General features: G+C 34.5%; 2 protein-coding genes across 3 annotated transcripts; one reads left to right on the top strand and one right to left on the bottom strand.

Annotated features, from left to right (window-relative positions):
* On the bottom strand, positions 3260 to 8262 carry LOC105168515 (vacuolar-sorting receptor 1). The gene is made up of 12 exons (XM_011088620.2): positions 7752 to 8262; positions 6735 to 7427; positions 6522 to 6610; positions 6367 to 6436; positions 6208 to 6291; positions 5670 to 5746; positions 5510 to 5591; positions 4414 to 4496; positions 4256 to 4322; positions 4044 to 4172; positions 3764 to 3870; positions 3260 to 3615 (listed from the first exon to the last, which is right to left on the bottom strand). Exons 1-12 carry the CDS (start codon positions 8065 to 8067, stop codon positions 3517 to 3519), a joined length of 1896 nt encoding a protein of 631 aa, XP_011086922.1. The 5' UTR covers positions 8068 to 8262; the 3' UTR covers positions 3260 to 3516.
* LOC105168516 lies at positions 11384 to 14484 on the top strand. Of its 2 annotated transcripts, XM_011088621.2 has the most exons (6): positions 11384 to 11948; positions 12328 to 12447; positions 12534 to 12587; positions 12915 to 13078; positions 13529 to 13705; positions 14145 to 14484. In XM_011088621.2, the coding sequence occupies exons 1-6, from the start codon at positions 11538 to 11540 to the stop codon at positions 14353 to 14355; spliced, it is 1137 nt and encodes a 378-aa protein (XP_011086923.1). In that variant the 5' UTR covers positions 11384 to 11537; the 3' UTR covers positions 14356 to 14484. The 2 variants fall into 2 exon arrangements, with proteins under 2 accessions (XP_011086923.1, XP_011086924.1); XM_011088622.2 differs by lacking the exons at positions 12328 to 12447; positions 12534 to 12587.

Raw genomic sequence — 16433 nt, forward strand, 5'->3', positions numbered from 1 at the left:
TCCATACTTAATAATTTTATGTTAGATCCGTACCCGGACCCAATCATTTTATATTATTCCAGACCTGAACTCATACCCACTGAAATAAATATTTTGGGTGTGGGTAGAGTCTAACCCTAAAATATCCGTGTGTATGAATATTGAATGGTTAAAATTTAATAATATAAAATTTTATCGAATTTATAAGTTTTTTTATATATCAATCAACATGTACTAGTCATTTAAGATTTTTAAATTTTGTACATAGTATATTAATTCTTTTTAACATATTGATATTTGAAAAAAAAACACATATAAGTTTTTCATCTTTGTTTTTGTAATGACATCTCCAAATTAAATTTATGATAAAATTAATTTGAATATAACAAAAAAATTAAAAAATATATAAAAAAATAAATTAGTTATGCCAGACTAATATATGAAATTGATAAGAAAAAAATGAAATTGAATTTAAACCTCATTAAATTAATGTTGATAGCAATTTCAAATGTATAAAAAAAATATTTCAAAGTTAAAATATATTTTTTATTGTTGATTGTGTAATTGATTAATAACAGTTAATAATTTTTTTAAAATTATTTTAATATTAAGTTATGATGATATATTATTATTGGAAAACATATTATTGTTTCATTCAATTTAACGTAGATAAGATCTAACGGGTAATACTCATACCGGACCCAATCATTTTAGATACAACATGGATAAAATTCATTGGGTACTGTATGGGTATGGTCTGAGTAGGATATATAAATAATAACTATGGATACTTATCGAGTTCGATACAAATAAAATAATACCCGTTCATTGACAGGCCTACATCTACTGCTTATGGGCCCTCTTCTCTTGCCAATATAGATGAACAGAATCAATGTCTGTGTTCTTATGTCATAAATTGGTACGTGGAAATATAGAGATTAAAAACGGAACCAACATTTTATCAATTCATTCCGAAATATATGTTCGACACAAATTAAACTTAATAATAAATGAAATTTTAAATAAAATGGCAGAAGTAATGAAATGTTAAAGCTTATTTCCATTACAAAGAAAGAAATAAAATTGAAAATACTTGAAATAATTCATATTTGTAACTTCATTCGTAAATAAGGATAAAGAATGAATTTATTGCTGTATATATGTAAAGCCTCCAGTCAACTAACAATGCATGTCTTTAAACATTGTAATGAGATAGAGCAATAAATAATAATGTAGCAGTGATTTGACCCATCGATTTAAATGATTTAGGTGGTTAATTAATGTAATACGGTATATGTCATAAATAGTCCTTCAAGTTCGTCTTTAATCCCCATCTTTATTTTCCGACCATATCGTCCATAAAATTAAATGTTTTATAAAAAAGGTGAAAATATTTTGTCTTAATTTGACTGGACTGTTATTTTGTCTTTATCTCTGAGTTTTCTTTCGAAAAACTGATTGCTTGGTCAGCATCTTGGCCAACTCAAAAGTTATAATTAAAATTATTGAAACTCAAAGCCATATATGTCATTTTTAAAATTGTACTAGGACGACTTTTTGTAGATCATCTCCTATTAAATTTCGTTCCAATCTAGAAATTAAATATTGAATCCAACATATGTTATCCAAATCAGCATTGACGGGAGAACAGTTCAAGAAACAGTAAATTAATACAAAATGCCTATATAAGTAGGCCAAAGAAACAAGAGCTACCATGTACAATTCAAAGAAATTTGTTCGGGGAGTGTTAAATGGTTTACGATGTATAGGGTTGCAGTTGAAATTGTGTGTGCGATATTTGTTCAAGAAAAAAATTGAGGGTTTTTATGTATTTATGGAATCCCGAATATCCATAAGAATGTTATGTCGTCCTCCCGAGTGATAGTTTCGTCATGCTATCGACGAAACTATTGTAATATAATACGTTTAACGTACTTTTTTAAGGCTGGCTTTAAGTTGCTAGCGCTTTTTGCATGAGCCGGAAGAGTACGGCGAATGGTCCTCCATCAACTTTGGTATATGTGCTGATTAGCTCGGCATGTGATTGTCGACAACGTCTTACTCAAATAATATATACATTTGAGAACTCAAAATTCTATGGATTTGAAGCTTAGGTTCGAGCAGAAGCGTGGGTTTAGTTTGTATGTTCTTATAGTAGCGTGTTTGTATTAGGGATGTGCTTTGATGTAGAGTTATTAGTTTGTTCTTCATGATTTTTTTTTTTTTTTTTTATGTAATAATGTGATGAATGATGCTATTGATTAGTTTTAGAGAGACAGAGTGGTTTTGATGTAATTATTCATAGGAAAAAAATGTAATTTTAGTCCTGTAAGACAGAGAGGTGATAATTTTGATCCTGTTCAAATTAAAATTTATAATTTGGTCCTATAACTTTATAAATTATCGTAACTTTAGTCCTTTCCAATCAATTTAATTGAAAAAATTTACGAATTTGATGACATGATAGTTTAATATTTTTTTTATTTTTTTGGGAAATACTTACATTTTACATCTCCTTACCTCACTACAAGAAATAAGCTATTGCAAATCTCGAATTGGTTGGACTAAAACCGCTATCGCCCTATGTTAGTAGACCAAAATTGCATTTTTCCATTCTGAAGGTCGTAACAGAATTTATATCCCTATTCGTGTGGACGCACTGTGGCCAATCAATTATTTTTAGATTTGTGGTTCATCTGAAATCATAGAGTTGAAAAATCTATAATATATGCCTTTCAAGCCCTACGTACAATTTTTGTTGTCCTAGTATTTTTTACGACATTAAGTCTTCTTACTTTACGACCTTGTTTGACTTAGGCGTTGGAGATAGGATTATAAATGACCAAACACATAATTGTTCAAATTTGTCTGAACTAACATTGAGCTTGAAAAATTGTGTTTGAATTTGGTTTGATTATTATTCTAGTCGAGTTGGTTGAATTACCAAGATTCGAGCTTAAGTAAAATTTATTATTTTTGTATAATTGAATTGAGTTTTTGAACTTGCAAGCTTATCGAACAAAAGATTTTGTTCAAGCTTGGTTCATTAAGTTCAACAAATCGAATCCAAATGAGTTTTTATTGATCGATTTCAAAAGAGTATCGTATAGTTTGGTTTAGCTTTCAGTTCTAATCGGAGGGTCAAGTAGGGGCCGTCGTAATGTGGTTCTAACTCCGACTTGTAAGTCTTGCTACACAAGGAATCTAGGCGTATTCGACTCATTTGGTAAGCATAATCCATATTTATTACATAAATAGAGTCCAAGCTGAAAATAAGAGATACGGCGAGAAAGATTAAGGCCTCATTTTCATAAATAATCATCGGCATTACTGAATTGATCTTCCAAGGATACTTTCTCAACTACTGAGTGTTTACAGAAAAAGTAGTCAGACTCTACATCTATGTAAAATTCAACCTGTAAACATGAACTAGTTTTCACAGCAAAAAACACCACACAACCAACCAACTGCTAGTGATCGATGCAGACAACATAATATCCTTTCCGGTCTTTTACTAGTCGATACCGTCTCTGTGGCTCAAACACTTCCTTGAGGCAGATGATTGGGTACATCTCCTTGATTGTCCAAGGGCATATACTGAGCCATGATAGCCCGAATCTCAGAGTCCATGTATCTCTGCATAATAACACATGCTATTAGTAAAGTACACCATGTGTTTTTTAAGTGCAACGGATGTGATCATCAAGTATGGTTCCATCTCTACCCCACCCTAATAGATCTCATTCTGAAACTGTATAATGTTAAAAACGAATATGACGTTTACCCGGATCCTATATTTGTAAATAGCATATCCTGCAACTCCTGCCAGCGCAAAGCCAAGAACGATCACCCACATAATGCCCCAGCTGACTTCTCTATTAGAATCTTTACCTGCATGAAAGAAGGTTGAGTACACTAGAAGAAATATGACTTTAAACCGTTGTTTCTGCAAACAAGGCCGCAACACAGGGTAAAACTATGACGAATGTTGATTAACCATGGTTAGAACTTAAGTTTCTGCATGGCAGATTTACAGGGTCAGGGGAAATTGGCTATGCACTTACTAATACATGTGTCATGTTCATGAATGTAGAGTAAGTTGCCGCTGCAACTGCATTCATAGCTTCCCCAAGTGTTTCTGCAACTGCAATGTTGACATTGGCAAGCCGTCTTTTCCTTGCACTCATCAATATCTGAAGCCATCCAAAATAATGAACCAAAAGTTCTCAGAAATACAAATGCAAATGCAAAGGCTAGCCTCTGTGATTATGTTCACCTTCACACTCTTTAACTCCATCACCCCTGAATCCTGGTGGGCACTTGCAACCATTCTTATGGTCATCCTGAAAAATACTCCAACACCTAATTTCAATATATTAAGAAGATGAAATAACTTGTCTTCCTATTAAGACAATGAAAAAGGTTTCGACTCACAATGCATGCAGAATATGTTCGTCCGTCCTTACTTCCTTTCCAACACCCTCCGTTGTTAATCCCACATCTTAATGCTCCAGAAGCTGTTAGACAAGGAATATGTTGAGAAATCTATAGAGCAGACAAAAACGGTCGTTTTAATTACAGGTGCTCGATTTAGAGCTTGACTCAAGCTCGTGCTTTTGGGAGTCATGAGTTCGTGAGTCTTTTTCTTGTGTATTTTATATACTTATATTCAATTAATACCTTGATTATTTATTTATATGATATGAGTTTTCACTTATGTTATTTAATATCTATCCAAATAAAATTGATCATTGATCTCGTTATTCTTTTTATTGAATAGTTATTTAATACAATGCATATGGCTAGTCTATTTTCAATAATCATTGTCTTTTTTTTTTGGGAAAATGTAAAAATGTTATCTAGCTAGACAAACTTCTTATGAAGATGACACAATCCCAATAATTATTGAATGTTTTATTTTACTCATCTCTTTTTAAATTTAATATTCAAATATTTAAAGTTGTCTATAAATTAATAATTAAATAATTTAATACATATATCTATACGTATTTGTTGATTACATATGTTATTACTAAACTAATCCTTGATATAACTATAAAATTATGTGCTACCATTAAGTTAAATAAATGCTTTAACACTTCAAATTTAAAAATTATCAATTCATAAAACATATCTAGATTATTATTCTACATTTAATTTCATATTAACGGTCATTATATCTTGTGACTTAAATCATTAGTTCTTACGAAAAAAATATGAAGAATATTGTTTTATTCAAGAAAAATCTTTTTATTCAATTTAATTTATATCGTAAAAAAGAGAGATTTATTCTTTTATAATATTAATTTAAATTTTATTAATTAGCTCAAGCCGGAGAGTTTTTCTTGTTCGAGCTCAAGCTCATGTTTGAAATTTTCAACATGAGCTCGAGCTCGAGGCTGAATATTTTTTGGCGGAGCTCAGGTCATTGGCAGCCCTAGTTTTAATGTTCAAACACATGAATTCCTCTTCAACAATGCTCTTACATATGGTGTCATGAGGTTTCAAAGAAAAAAGTAAAAATTCATACCTTCACAATGAGTATAACCATCACCAATGAACTTAACTCCCTGCACAATGGGGCAATGACACACTCTCCCCCGAAATGTATCCTACAATTACAAATATTTCATGCTAATCACATTATAATTAGCAATCAAAAACTATTGAGTTGAGAAAGATGAGAATACCCTGCATGCAGAAATGTTAGCAGCCTTATCTTGCCAGCAACCGCCATTGTTTTGTAAACACTCATTTGTTTCCATATCTGCTCCCATTCAACACACAAAGATTGCAACTTAGCATGCATGGCGGTATAATGTACAAGTTGACAAGAACGAGCCGAAATAGCATTTTTCATCTCATATCTTAGGATCGGTCAAAATTTTTTCCATTATTTACGAATTCTCATCAGTGGTCCCATAAGTTACAAAAACTCTCACTTTTAGTCCTTTCATTAGAATTCGTTAGTATTTTAATGGAAAAAGCATGTGACCGTTATGCACAACGTCGATGAGTTAACAACCATGTGCTTAGGACTTGGCCTCTTCCGTTAAAATACTATGGAATCTAAAGAAATGACTAAAAATGATTTTTTTTTTAATTTATGGGACTATTATTGAGAATTCCATAACTATTGGGACAAAAAATGTACTGACCTTAAGATACGGGATGGAAACTGCTATTTCCCCAAGAATGACGAGCTAGATTCATAATAGAAATAGTTACCTCTAGTCAAACAAATGGCAGGCTCAGTAGTCTCCTCAAAACCTGAACATATGGCCTTCAAAACTGCTCCTTTGTCCAATTTACCTGTTCACAAAATTCATTCATGCAGAATTATTTTGCTTCACTAAGGATCGTAATGAGTTGCTTAAAGTTTTCTACCTCTATATTGTCTGTTGTTTATGACAAGAGTCGGCAAGATGGTGACGTCCCCTCGGGAGCCATTTCCTATCTGAGAATAGATTGAATCTGTAGTTAATAGCTCTAATAGAAAACTGAAACCGATGTTAACGCAAAGGCTTGTAGGACCAGTAAACCTGTGCTTCCTGTTCTGCTTTGAGAATTGAGTTATCAACATCGGCCTCAATGTCTCCGATACATTTATCAATCTTTCTCACATCATATCCTACACACAACAAAAGGGAAAATATGCAATTGTAACTGTCTATGATGTTGTAAGAATGTATAGTTGCTCTGTTGTTACCAATGATCATGCAGAATAAAACAAACAGAGAAAGACGTCGGCCTACCAAGGGACTGAATTACTAGATCAGCACACTGTTTAGTGTACTTCTTTTCTTTCATTGGACAACGAATTGAAAAATCTGTGACGTAGTCCCACCACTGCCATGGCTTTCCGTTTTCCTTTGCAACCTTAAAGAAGCAGGCTTGGCGTAGGTTTTGCACGACAACATCCCTGCCATCATATCCCCTACTAAAGTCCTGCTCAGGATCCGGTGCACAATACCTGCCGTGATTGATGCACTGTGACTTACACTGTTGGCTGAGAATAAACGCCTCAGGACAATACCACGTTATATAATGTGGAGTGAACTGAGTGTAGCCTTTCTGCTCAAGTATCTGTGCTGCGCCTTTGAAATTCCTAACAAAAGTTAGTTGGCTTTCACACTTGGGGCCACACTCATCGTTGCTATTCGTCCAGAACTCATACTCAACTCGCTCGTCAGGATGCGGTAGAGCCTCCCTCCAATCAAGATTTATGCTCACCATTTCTCCTTTAGATAATTCCTTTTTCATTCTTTCCCCAAGTTCCTTGCTTATGAGTGCTGATGGAATACTTATGTTCTGTAGATAATCAGCCTGCGCATCAGTTTCCTCCGGGGTATCCATTGTAATAAGAGGCTCAATCCTGTCATCTGCAACAAGAATAGCTGCAGCTCCAGCATTCTGAGCATTCCATGCCTTCAATGTAAAGTAGCAATCTGCCACCAAATGATAACAAATAATCAACAATTCTTCACCAGACACTACAAAAAAAATGAATTCTTGTCTATACTATAAACCACTACGACTTACGAATCATGACAAATCGATACTATCTACCACAGTCAAATGAAATCGGCGCAGAAATTTAACTTAATGGTTTTGCTTCGGTTGCAGCTGTTATGCAGCCGTGGTCAATTAGTATTCGCCAAAATATTTTACTTTTGATCATGATAATTAATTGTAACAGGAAACAGCATTTCTGCTAGTGATGTAAGAAAAGCAACTGATAAAAAAAGAAGACAAAATCCAAAACATATGACCTCCTCTGTCTGCAAGAAGGAAAATAGGAATTCCACCAGGCTTGTTCTTCCAAGTAATATCAGAATCTTGAAAAGTGTTGCATGCCTTTTGATTGGCTTTAGGGTAGAAGACAGAGCCAAGCATTGTTCCTCCATATTGGGGCACCCCAAAATTCCCTATTGCACATTCATAAATACCTCTCACTGACCCTGGAGATGTCACCCTCAAGTTGTTCTTCTCCACCACAAACCTTCCCCAACAACACGGTAATGACCCCAACAAGATCAAACAAATGCAAGCCAAAACTCCATGCTTAATTTTCCTCGTCTTATACATAGTTTTAACCGAATCCAACTCCCTTTTCCAGACACTCACTCTATATCCAACAACACCCACCTGATTATAGTATAAAAATCAAATCTTTGGGACAAATAATGAAAGCCCACAAAATAAAGTGATCAATCAAAGTTGTCGATATAATTTTCTTGAAAAATTTTCGAAGAGAGAGAGAGAGAGAGTTAAGGGGATGAACAAAAAGATTCAAGAAAAATGATGTTGGAGTTGATTGATAAAATTTATAAACTTATAAGTTTTGGTTTGTGTTCACCTGAGTAACAAACTACTGTCAACGTAGCAAAATACAAGTAGTCCTAGGACCGAGAAAACAGTTGAGTATCCAGATCTGAGAAACCGTTAGATGTTGATCAAGTCTATATCAGGAACCGTTAGTTGAAGAAGTCTCAATTATAAAAAAACAAAAAGGTTACTGTTATAGATGTCAAACATAGGTGCTTAATTCCACGTCATAAAATTTATGTCCACTTGAAAAGGACAATGCTAATTGCTCTGGTGCCAACGAGCCCGAATTGTTCAGTTCGGTACAAACTTGTCAAATTGGTATTATTGAGAATTGTGGCCTGATAATTATTTCATCTTTGTTGGACCCAAATGTAAGGGTTAAATTTCGTTGGTTCAAAATGTTTCAACTAGTTTGCATCAAATGACCTTGTGGTCCCCAGTTATTTAAAAAATTACTTTTTTGGTCAGAATTTAAAATATGACAAGTGTATTGGCTAATTGCACAAATTTTATTCTTAGAGATTTTGGATATTTTTTTTATTTTATCACAAGTTTGAAACATTTCTAACAAAACAATATTAATGCGGATTGAGGTTCGGTAACAATACAACGATCGAAGGACAATAACTGAATTGTATGGAATTAAATAGAATCATTTGTAAAATAATGCTAAAGTAAGTGTTGTGGGGTGCTTAGATAAGTGAATGGGAGCTTAAATAAGTGTATAGTATGCAAAATATGAGCGGGGAATGTGTGGCCTTGTTGTTTGAGAATGAAAATGTGTTGGGTGTCAATGACTTACCTTTGAACCTCTATTTATAGGCAATTTTGGGCGAGATAGGGGTAGTTATAAGCAATCTGCATATCATCTGAATCCCCTTGATGTTGATTGTGAAACAAAAGTAATCATACTTGATTAGGAGTTATCTTCTAAGAGTTATAACTGTTTAAAAGAGTCATGTCCAATCAACTCAAAAAATATGGAGGTTGGTTACTAATTGTCTTGTCCAATTGGTCCTGTTGATATATGTGGCGCCAACTAGAGATCTTTTGTAGCCTTTGATGTGTAGAATGGGGATGACGTAAACCTGTTATGCAATGTTCTCTATTGGCCAACAAGGTTTGGGGACTGGTGGGCTAATTAAATGGGTGCTCACTCCTTTGTCTTGGGCTTTGGAGATTAATTTAATAGGGTATCATCATTCGCCCCAACTCTAGTAATACAAGACTTATGTATGATATGTATAATAAATTTAAAAAAATTTATTGCTATATTTTAATATCAATATGTAAATTTCTAACAATTCAGAATATTTTATATATTTATGTGGGAGTATATATTTGTAACAAGATTATGTGTAATTACTTGGATATTTTTTATTAGATGCATAATAATTTACGCTTGTCAATCTTATATAATAAATATTCTAAATAATTATTATTTTAATTATTAATCAAAAATATATTTTTTAACAAGTTCTAGCTCGGGCTCAAGCTTAAGCCTAAAAGATTTGAACTTGTCGAGCTCGAACCTGAATTTTTTAGTTTGGTTTGCTTACACCCTTACTAGTGACTATTGAGAGGAACACTTCTATTGCTGTTTAGTTTCATTTTTTAGCTTGTTTTATTTCAACTCCCAAAGATAAACTCGATTCTTGAGGACCAAGGCCTCGGTGAAAGAGTGGAAGAGGATTTCTCTATATTTCTTCTCATGTTCCTTCAAATTTCTTTTGGATTGTAAATCATCTTGAGTGTCGTTATAAAAAAAAACAAATCCTCATAAGTACACTAGGTACTCTGCTCATACTTGCTTCGCTGTCTACCAACTCCAATAAAATCGGTTGAACATGAAGTTGTATAACACCATAAGTTGGTTCATCCTGATATGCTCCATTATTTTGGTGTTAGCTCGAAGAAGGTTAACACGGGGCCCCCATGCTCCTATACTAGTTGGTATATTCATCAATTTGAAATCCCCGCAAGACTATAAACTGATTGTAAACTACAATCTCCTTTCATTTGCTAATTTTGCATATTTCTACACCTGCTTGGGCACCAATTATACCCTTTGATGGGCTTCAGAAGGCTTTTTCTTTGGTCTAGTCTCAATAACAGGACTCATAGTTCATAAACTCAAATTGGTGTTAGAGGTCATTATACAAGTTTTTGTTTCAAAAGACTAGCTTCTGTGTGCCCAATGATCAAACAATCTTACACATAGATTCGAACTCCATCTTCCACTTGTTGGACTACCACCAAATGCTTAGACAATTCATTAGAGAAGTCAACCAATACACACACTCAAGTATAATCAATTCTGATATAAGCTCGCAACAATATCAGAATACAATGGTGACCTATCCACCTACAATTCGTCCAAAACTCAAGAGGTAAGTTTTTTAATTTTACCGAAATTGGTATTCGCCTATGCTTGTTGCTTCTCCAACTGCGCATCAGGCTTCCAACACTGCAAGAATATAGGTTGGCTTTGGAAAAGCCAAGGAATACCTCCAATGACCTTCTCCAAAGCAACCTCAATTTTAAAGATAAAAATGTAGAATTCGCTAGATAATGAAATAACTTCTTTCACAACAGAATATGTGGAGCAAACATTGGTCCACAAATGATTGAAGTATAGTCTACGACCAAAAAAGTACCTAATTTTGTAGCTTGGGAACGCCATAAACCCTCCTCCACCATGGCCCTCTTTGGTTTAACAATCACAATGCAATTTTGTTTTTCTAGTTCGATATTACAGTAACTTTATATATATTATAGTTATCCCATATAACAATAAAAATATTATATAAGAATGTTAATGAGGGGTAAAATTGAAATTTTATATAATTTTTTTGCTGATGTCGATATTTTTCAATTCAAACCCTAATAGAAAATGGTCATGTATAAATCGAAAATCTTCCAAAGGCATGTGAGTGTAATTTTGAACTTTTTTGAAAGAAAGTGTAATTTTATATTTTAGAGGGGTCTAAGCGTAATTAATCTAAAATAAAAAAAAAAGTATAAGTGTATATTTATATTACTTTTATATCTATACTCCAATTCAAGATGGGCTGAGCTGGAAATGAAACTCAGAGTCAGATGATTATATTCAGAATTTCAGATCCCCCTCCCCCACACCACAGTCCAGTTCACATACACGCTCGGTGAACGTGTTCTACGATTTCTACGGCTAGCTGAGCTTGGTTTCTTCTCTTTGCTTGGTACTCATGGCTCAACTCTTTTACTCTGCGTGTGCTTGCCTCCAATTGCCTCCCCGACATCCCGGAACTCCAAGTTCGTCCTTGTATTCCAGTCAGTTGGGCTCCGCCATACCACGCAGAATCGGCAATAAGCTGGCCGTCGTTACGAGACCTGAGGTTGAGACTGATGGTTGTGGCACTGGGACTAGAGTATTTGTGGTGTCTGACTTGCACACAGATTACTCGGAGAATATGTGTTGGGTCAAGTCTTTGTCTTCCCGCACGCACGATAAAGATGTGCTTGTGGTTGCCGGCGATGTGGCCGAAACCTACACCAATTTCCTTCTCACCATGTCCATTTTGAAGGATAAGTTTCGGCATGTCTTCTTTGTGCCGGGTAACCATGATCTTTGGCTCCGCAGGGAAAAAACTGATTATGTAAGCACCATTCTCTCTCGCCTCTCTCAATTTTGTTTTTATTTTTTCTTACTGTTAGAATTCTCTAATTGAAAGAACTAATTTTCTTCTATGATATTGATTTACAAATAAGCTGCTCTGATTATTAAACTTGGTGGGAATTTTTGAACTCAAGGCTTCGTGGTTCATGGCAATCTCTAGTCCTATGCCACGGGGCTTACCAGTAACCTCACACAGGTGAAGTCCTCAAGTGTGAGTTGACTTCGATGGATCCTACATTATCAAGCTTCAAAAACTTCATAAAATCGCCAATACCCCTGCTGAGTGCCTTTTTCTTATTCGAATATCTCACGTTAAAACTTTTATCCCTCACCAACTATTTTCCTCCGACGATGTTCAGCTGGGTTCTCTTGATAAGCTGGATAAATTGCTAGATGCATGTTTGAAACTTGGAGTTGAAACTAAACCTGGCATTGTTGATGGTTTGGGAATCATCCCATTGTACTCTTGGTATCATGAGGTAAGTGGTTAAATGCTTTATCCTATGATGGCTTCAGTATGGATCTGAATGACTTACTCATTTTTCATGACCTGGCTTTGTTCTAGAGCTTTGATGGGGAAAGGGACATAACTGGAATCCGTATTCCATCCTTGGAGATGGTGATTAACTTTCTTTCTCCTAGTAAGGATTTCATATCTCTGACTTAGCCATCACTGCTGTTAGATGCCGAATCACTGATTAAAGTGTGTATGTATATGTTGTTGATGTACTTTTATGATTATCCTGGAGTGGTCAAAATCAACCTTCCCTCGTTTTACTTTATTTAGTTGACAATAATGTTATTAACATTAATCTGTACAGCTGTCACCATACTAAATAGGTAAAGACACAATGGTTCTTTGGCTTTTCCATTTTGATTTTTTAATTATTACATTTGTTGTCTCCAATGAATTCTATGAGCTAAGATATTAATTGTTGCACTGTAGGCATGTAAGGACTTTCATGTGTGCAAATGGCCTGACGATCTGAAAAATGGAGGGACTTCCCTTGCTCTATATTTTGATTCTTTGAATGACGAGAATTGGTACATAGTTGAAGATATCTTGAGGAGATGCAGTCATATAATTTCATTTTCTCACTTTGTTCCGAGGTCAGTGAATTCTTGTTTGGACTTGGATTTACTTTGCTTGTTACTATGCATGCACATCCCACATCTGCAGCTATAAACCCAGACCATGCTATTCTAATATTTACCCGATTAGTTCTGTATTGGGATAGCTTAGAAGATGTTTATGGAGAAAGTCATGTCCCCCTTTGCTCTTCCCACTCCATTCTTGAATGATGATTCCATTAGCATAGGCACATAGAGAAATCAAATGATTATTAAGAGTGGGATTATATATACAGTTCGACATCATAGTAGCTCCTGTTCAAGAATGTGGAATTAGATTTTGATACATTCTCAATGCTTTCGGAACAACCCTGTGATTGTAGAAGTGTAGCCCTGTTGTTCCATCCAATAAAGACGCTTTTCTTTCAGCAAAGCTTAAGTGTTAAATTTAAAACAGGAATCTGACAGTATTTGTAAACTCTTCTGCAGGCAAGAGTTATGCCCAGAAAAAAGAATGCTCTTCTATCCTAACCTTCCAAAAATTATTGGCTCAAAATATCTTGAGACACGAATAAGAGCTATACATGGAGCTGAAGGGAGGCAATCAGCATGTCATGTGTTTGGTCATACTCATTTTTGTTGGGATGCTATCCTCAATGGTATCAGGTGACCGCAATTATCAGAACAACTTTATTTATCAGTTATGGCATATTATTGCATCAAAACTTGCTAGTCCCTGCAGTCAGTAAGTTGTCTTCTTCTAAGCATTACTTATCAAGTAAGTTAGACCTCAAATAGGGCTGTTGCTCAAAAATTAGTATCACAAAGCGAGAGTAGTGATCATCATCTGGTCTATACATGTATTATCTCCCTTATATTTGTATCTAACTAGCATTAGTCGAAGAGAAGTATGAGGCAGAAGCCTTTTAGGTACGGGATACCTGTCATTATCTGAATAAATTTGGTCCATGTGAATCTTATGGTTGTTGATACTCTAGATGGTGCAAAAAATAATAGTGGAGAGTAGAAGAGAATCCTCCTCGACCTAATGCATGCTTTGAAGTCTTAATTCTTTATTTAACATTTGCATGGTCACAAATTGCAGGTATGTGCAGGCACCACTGGCTTATCCCAGGGAAAGGAAAAGAAGAATGAATGGAGGTGAATACTGGCTGCCATTTTGTATTTACTCCAGTGGAAATTTTGCAGAAAGGGTCTCACCTTGCTATTGGTCTGATTATTATTCTGTCAACCCCAGAACACCAGAAGTCACTCAGCTAGCCCCCTGGGTCTCCAGGTTTTACACTAAAGTTTGATGAACTAAACAAATTTTATGTAAGGATTGTATGACTAGCCAAGACCGGAAGCCTTTGCATCTCATAGTCATCTAGTGTTAAATACTCTTTCAATAGCTGTTGGAATGGACTTATGGGACCGCTCTTATACACTCTCTTTACTCTACGAAGTTTGATAATAGATTTATGTGATCATTGATTATATACTTTTTATACATTTAGATGAACCTAAAATCTATTTCCCACACAAGGAATTGAAATTTCATGAATTAAGCATTTCATTTGTATATCGAGGAGTTGACATCCCCGATCTTGACAAATTCATAGAAATTGCCCGCCAAAGTTATGTGCTGTTTGGATTTTGTAACATTCTATATGATTTTAAGATCATTTAGGATTAACTACATTTAGACCCTTTCTCATAATGGAAAATTACACAAGAACTTTTGTAATTACACTTTTCGAGAATTCTCCATTTACAACTTTATCTTTTCTATTAGAGTTTGAACAGAAAATGGTATTTTAGTAAAAAAAAACAAACATAAATTTCTAATTTTATATCTTGTTCATCATTCAGTTCAATTGTTGACAATATGACTATTTTTTCATTCATAAATGACTATTTTTAAGCAGATGACAATAATTTGTGTAGTATATTTTGATGCATATAGTCCAAAGAGGCCCAACTCAATGACGAATAAAAAGTCCAGGGCCTCCCCCATTAAACCAGTAGCACACGAAGAAGGGTAGAAGCCCATGGATTCAGCCCAGAAATCTGGGCCAATAAGGATGATCGACCCAAGGACCACACCCAACCATCCCCACGTGGCGTACACTTGGATTGCCAGGTGTGCCTTTCAGCCAGCATGAAAGACACGGTGCAAGGGAGGTCCTCCTAAAATCCTGGACTCCTTGGTAGCTAGGGCTCCCTAGTGCTAGGAGTCCTCGATAGTGAAGGATCTCCCTCAACTCAATGATAGGTATTCAAAAGCAAACTTAATAAAAGATAAAGGCAAATCATGGTTTATCTAAACGGTTTTTATCCATTTTTTTCAAGAACGAAGTACACGTGCAGAACCCCATTATATGGGGATATCCCTCTATAAATATAGGTTTGATTCGCAGGCGGTGGACACCTTCTAGATCTTCAAGCACTTTTATGAACACTCGTTTAAGCACTCTTTTTGCAAGACTAACATATCATCTTCTATAATCCGATCATTATATCTCCATATCTTATTTCATTTTATTTTTCTCGATTATCCCTTCTTAAACCCAGTATTAACTTGGGCGTCGGAGTGCTAATGTGCTGTTTTGCAAGTTCCGTTTTCTAAATCTTTTTCACCTGTGAATTCAGATTCAAGACGAAAGTCCAAACTTATTGGACATTTGCTATTTCTGCACGCATCATATTTCATTATAATTACTCTATTTTGACTTTGTGTATATTTATACCTTTACAAGTATAAAAATATTGCTAGAATATCTTTGTTAATAAATAAAACAAGATACTAAATGAGGAGTAAAATTGAAAGTTTAGGTAAATTATTTGTTGATGCAAATTTACTGTGCAAATCCTAACAGGAATAGATGAATACAAATTTTTTTTTTTTGAGGAAATGCAAGTATAACTTCAAAAAAAAATATATATATATATAATTTCATACTCTCGAAAGGAGTATGAATGTAATTAACCAAATAATAATTTATGACCAACTATAACTATTAAAGGAAAATAGTTCAAAGCCATGTAAGTTCTACCCCAATATTGATATAAACTACAAGTCCAATACTCTTTTAATCGGAGTATATAATAATGTTGTGACAATGAGGTCAAAAGAACAAAATAGATATCACTACATCTGCAATCCCCTTATTGTGTGGAATGAAATTTGTGTTGTTGCCTACCATAAAATCACCTCAATATTATTGTCTCACCCAATAGAAAAAAATGTAGATAAACAAAAACAAAAAGAAGATGACAAAGTAAACCAAATTGGTGAAAGAAGAAAAAAAGAGGAACAAGAGGAGAGATATAGAAAAATGTAAAACACCAAAGAAAATGATGATAAAGAAGAAAAAGAAAATTACTACAGTCA

This window comes from Sesamum indicum, linkage group LG8 (genome assembly GCF_000512975.1).
Source record: "Sesamum indicum cultivar Zhongzhi No. 13 linkage group LG8, S_indicum_v1.0, whole genome shotgun sequence".
NCBI classification, from domain to species: Eukaryota; Viridiplantae; Streptophyta; class Magnoliopsida; order Lamiales; family Pedaliaceae; genus Sesamum; species Sesamum indicum.

What these genes read in the sequence shown, in the direction of transcription:
- LOC105168515 (XM_011088620.2), bottom strand. Translation starts at nt 8,067, where the DNA reads ATGTATAAGACGAGGAAAATTAAGCATGGAGTTTTGGCTTGCATTTGT. An exon ending in CTAACATTTCTGCATGCAGG is followed by an intron (nt 5,592 to 5,669) that starts GTATTCTCATCT and finishes TTGTAATTGTAG; the next exon opens with GATACATTTCGGGGGAGAGT. An exon ending in GAACATATTCTGCATGCATT is followed by an intron (nt 4,323 to 4,413) that starts GTGAGTCGAAAC and finishes AGTATTTTTCAG; the next exon opens with GATGACCATAAGAATGGTTG.
- LOC105168516 (XM_011088621.2), top strand. Translation starts at nt 11,538, where the DNA reads ATGGCTCAACTCTTTTACTCTGCGTGTGCTTGCCTCCAATTGCCTCCC. An exon ending in GCAGGGAAAAAACTGATTAT is followed by an intron (nt 11,949 to 12,327) that starts GTAAGCACCATT and finishes GACGATGTTCAG; the next exon opens with CTGGGTTCTCTTGATAAGCT. An exon ending in TGTACTCTTGGTATCATGAG is followed by an intron (nt 12,448 to 12,533) that starts GTAAGTGGTTAA and finishes GCTTTGTTCTAG; the next exon opens with AGCTTTGATGGGGAAAGGGA.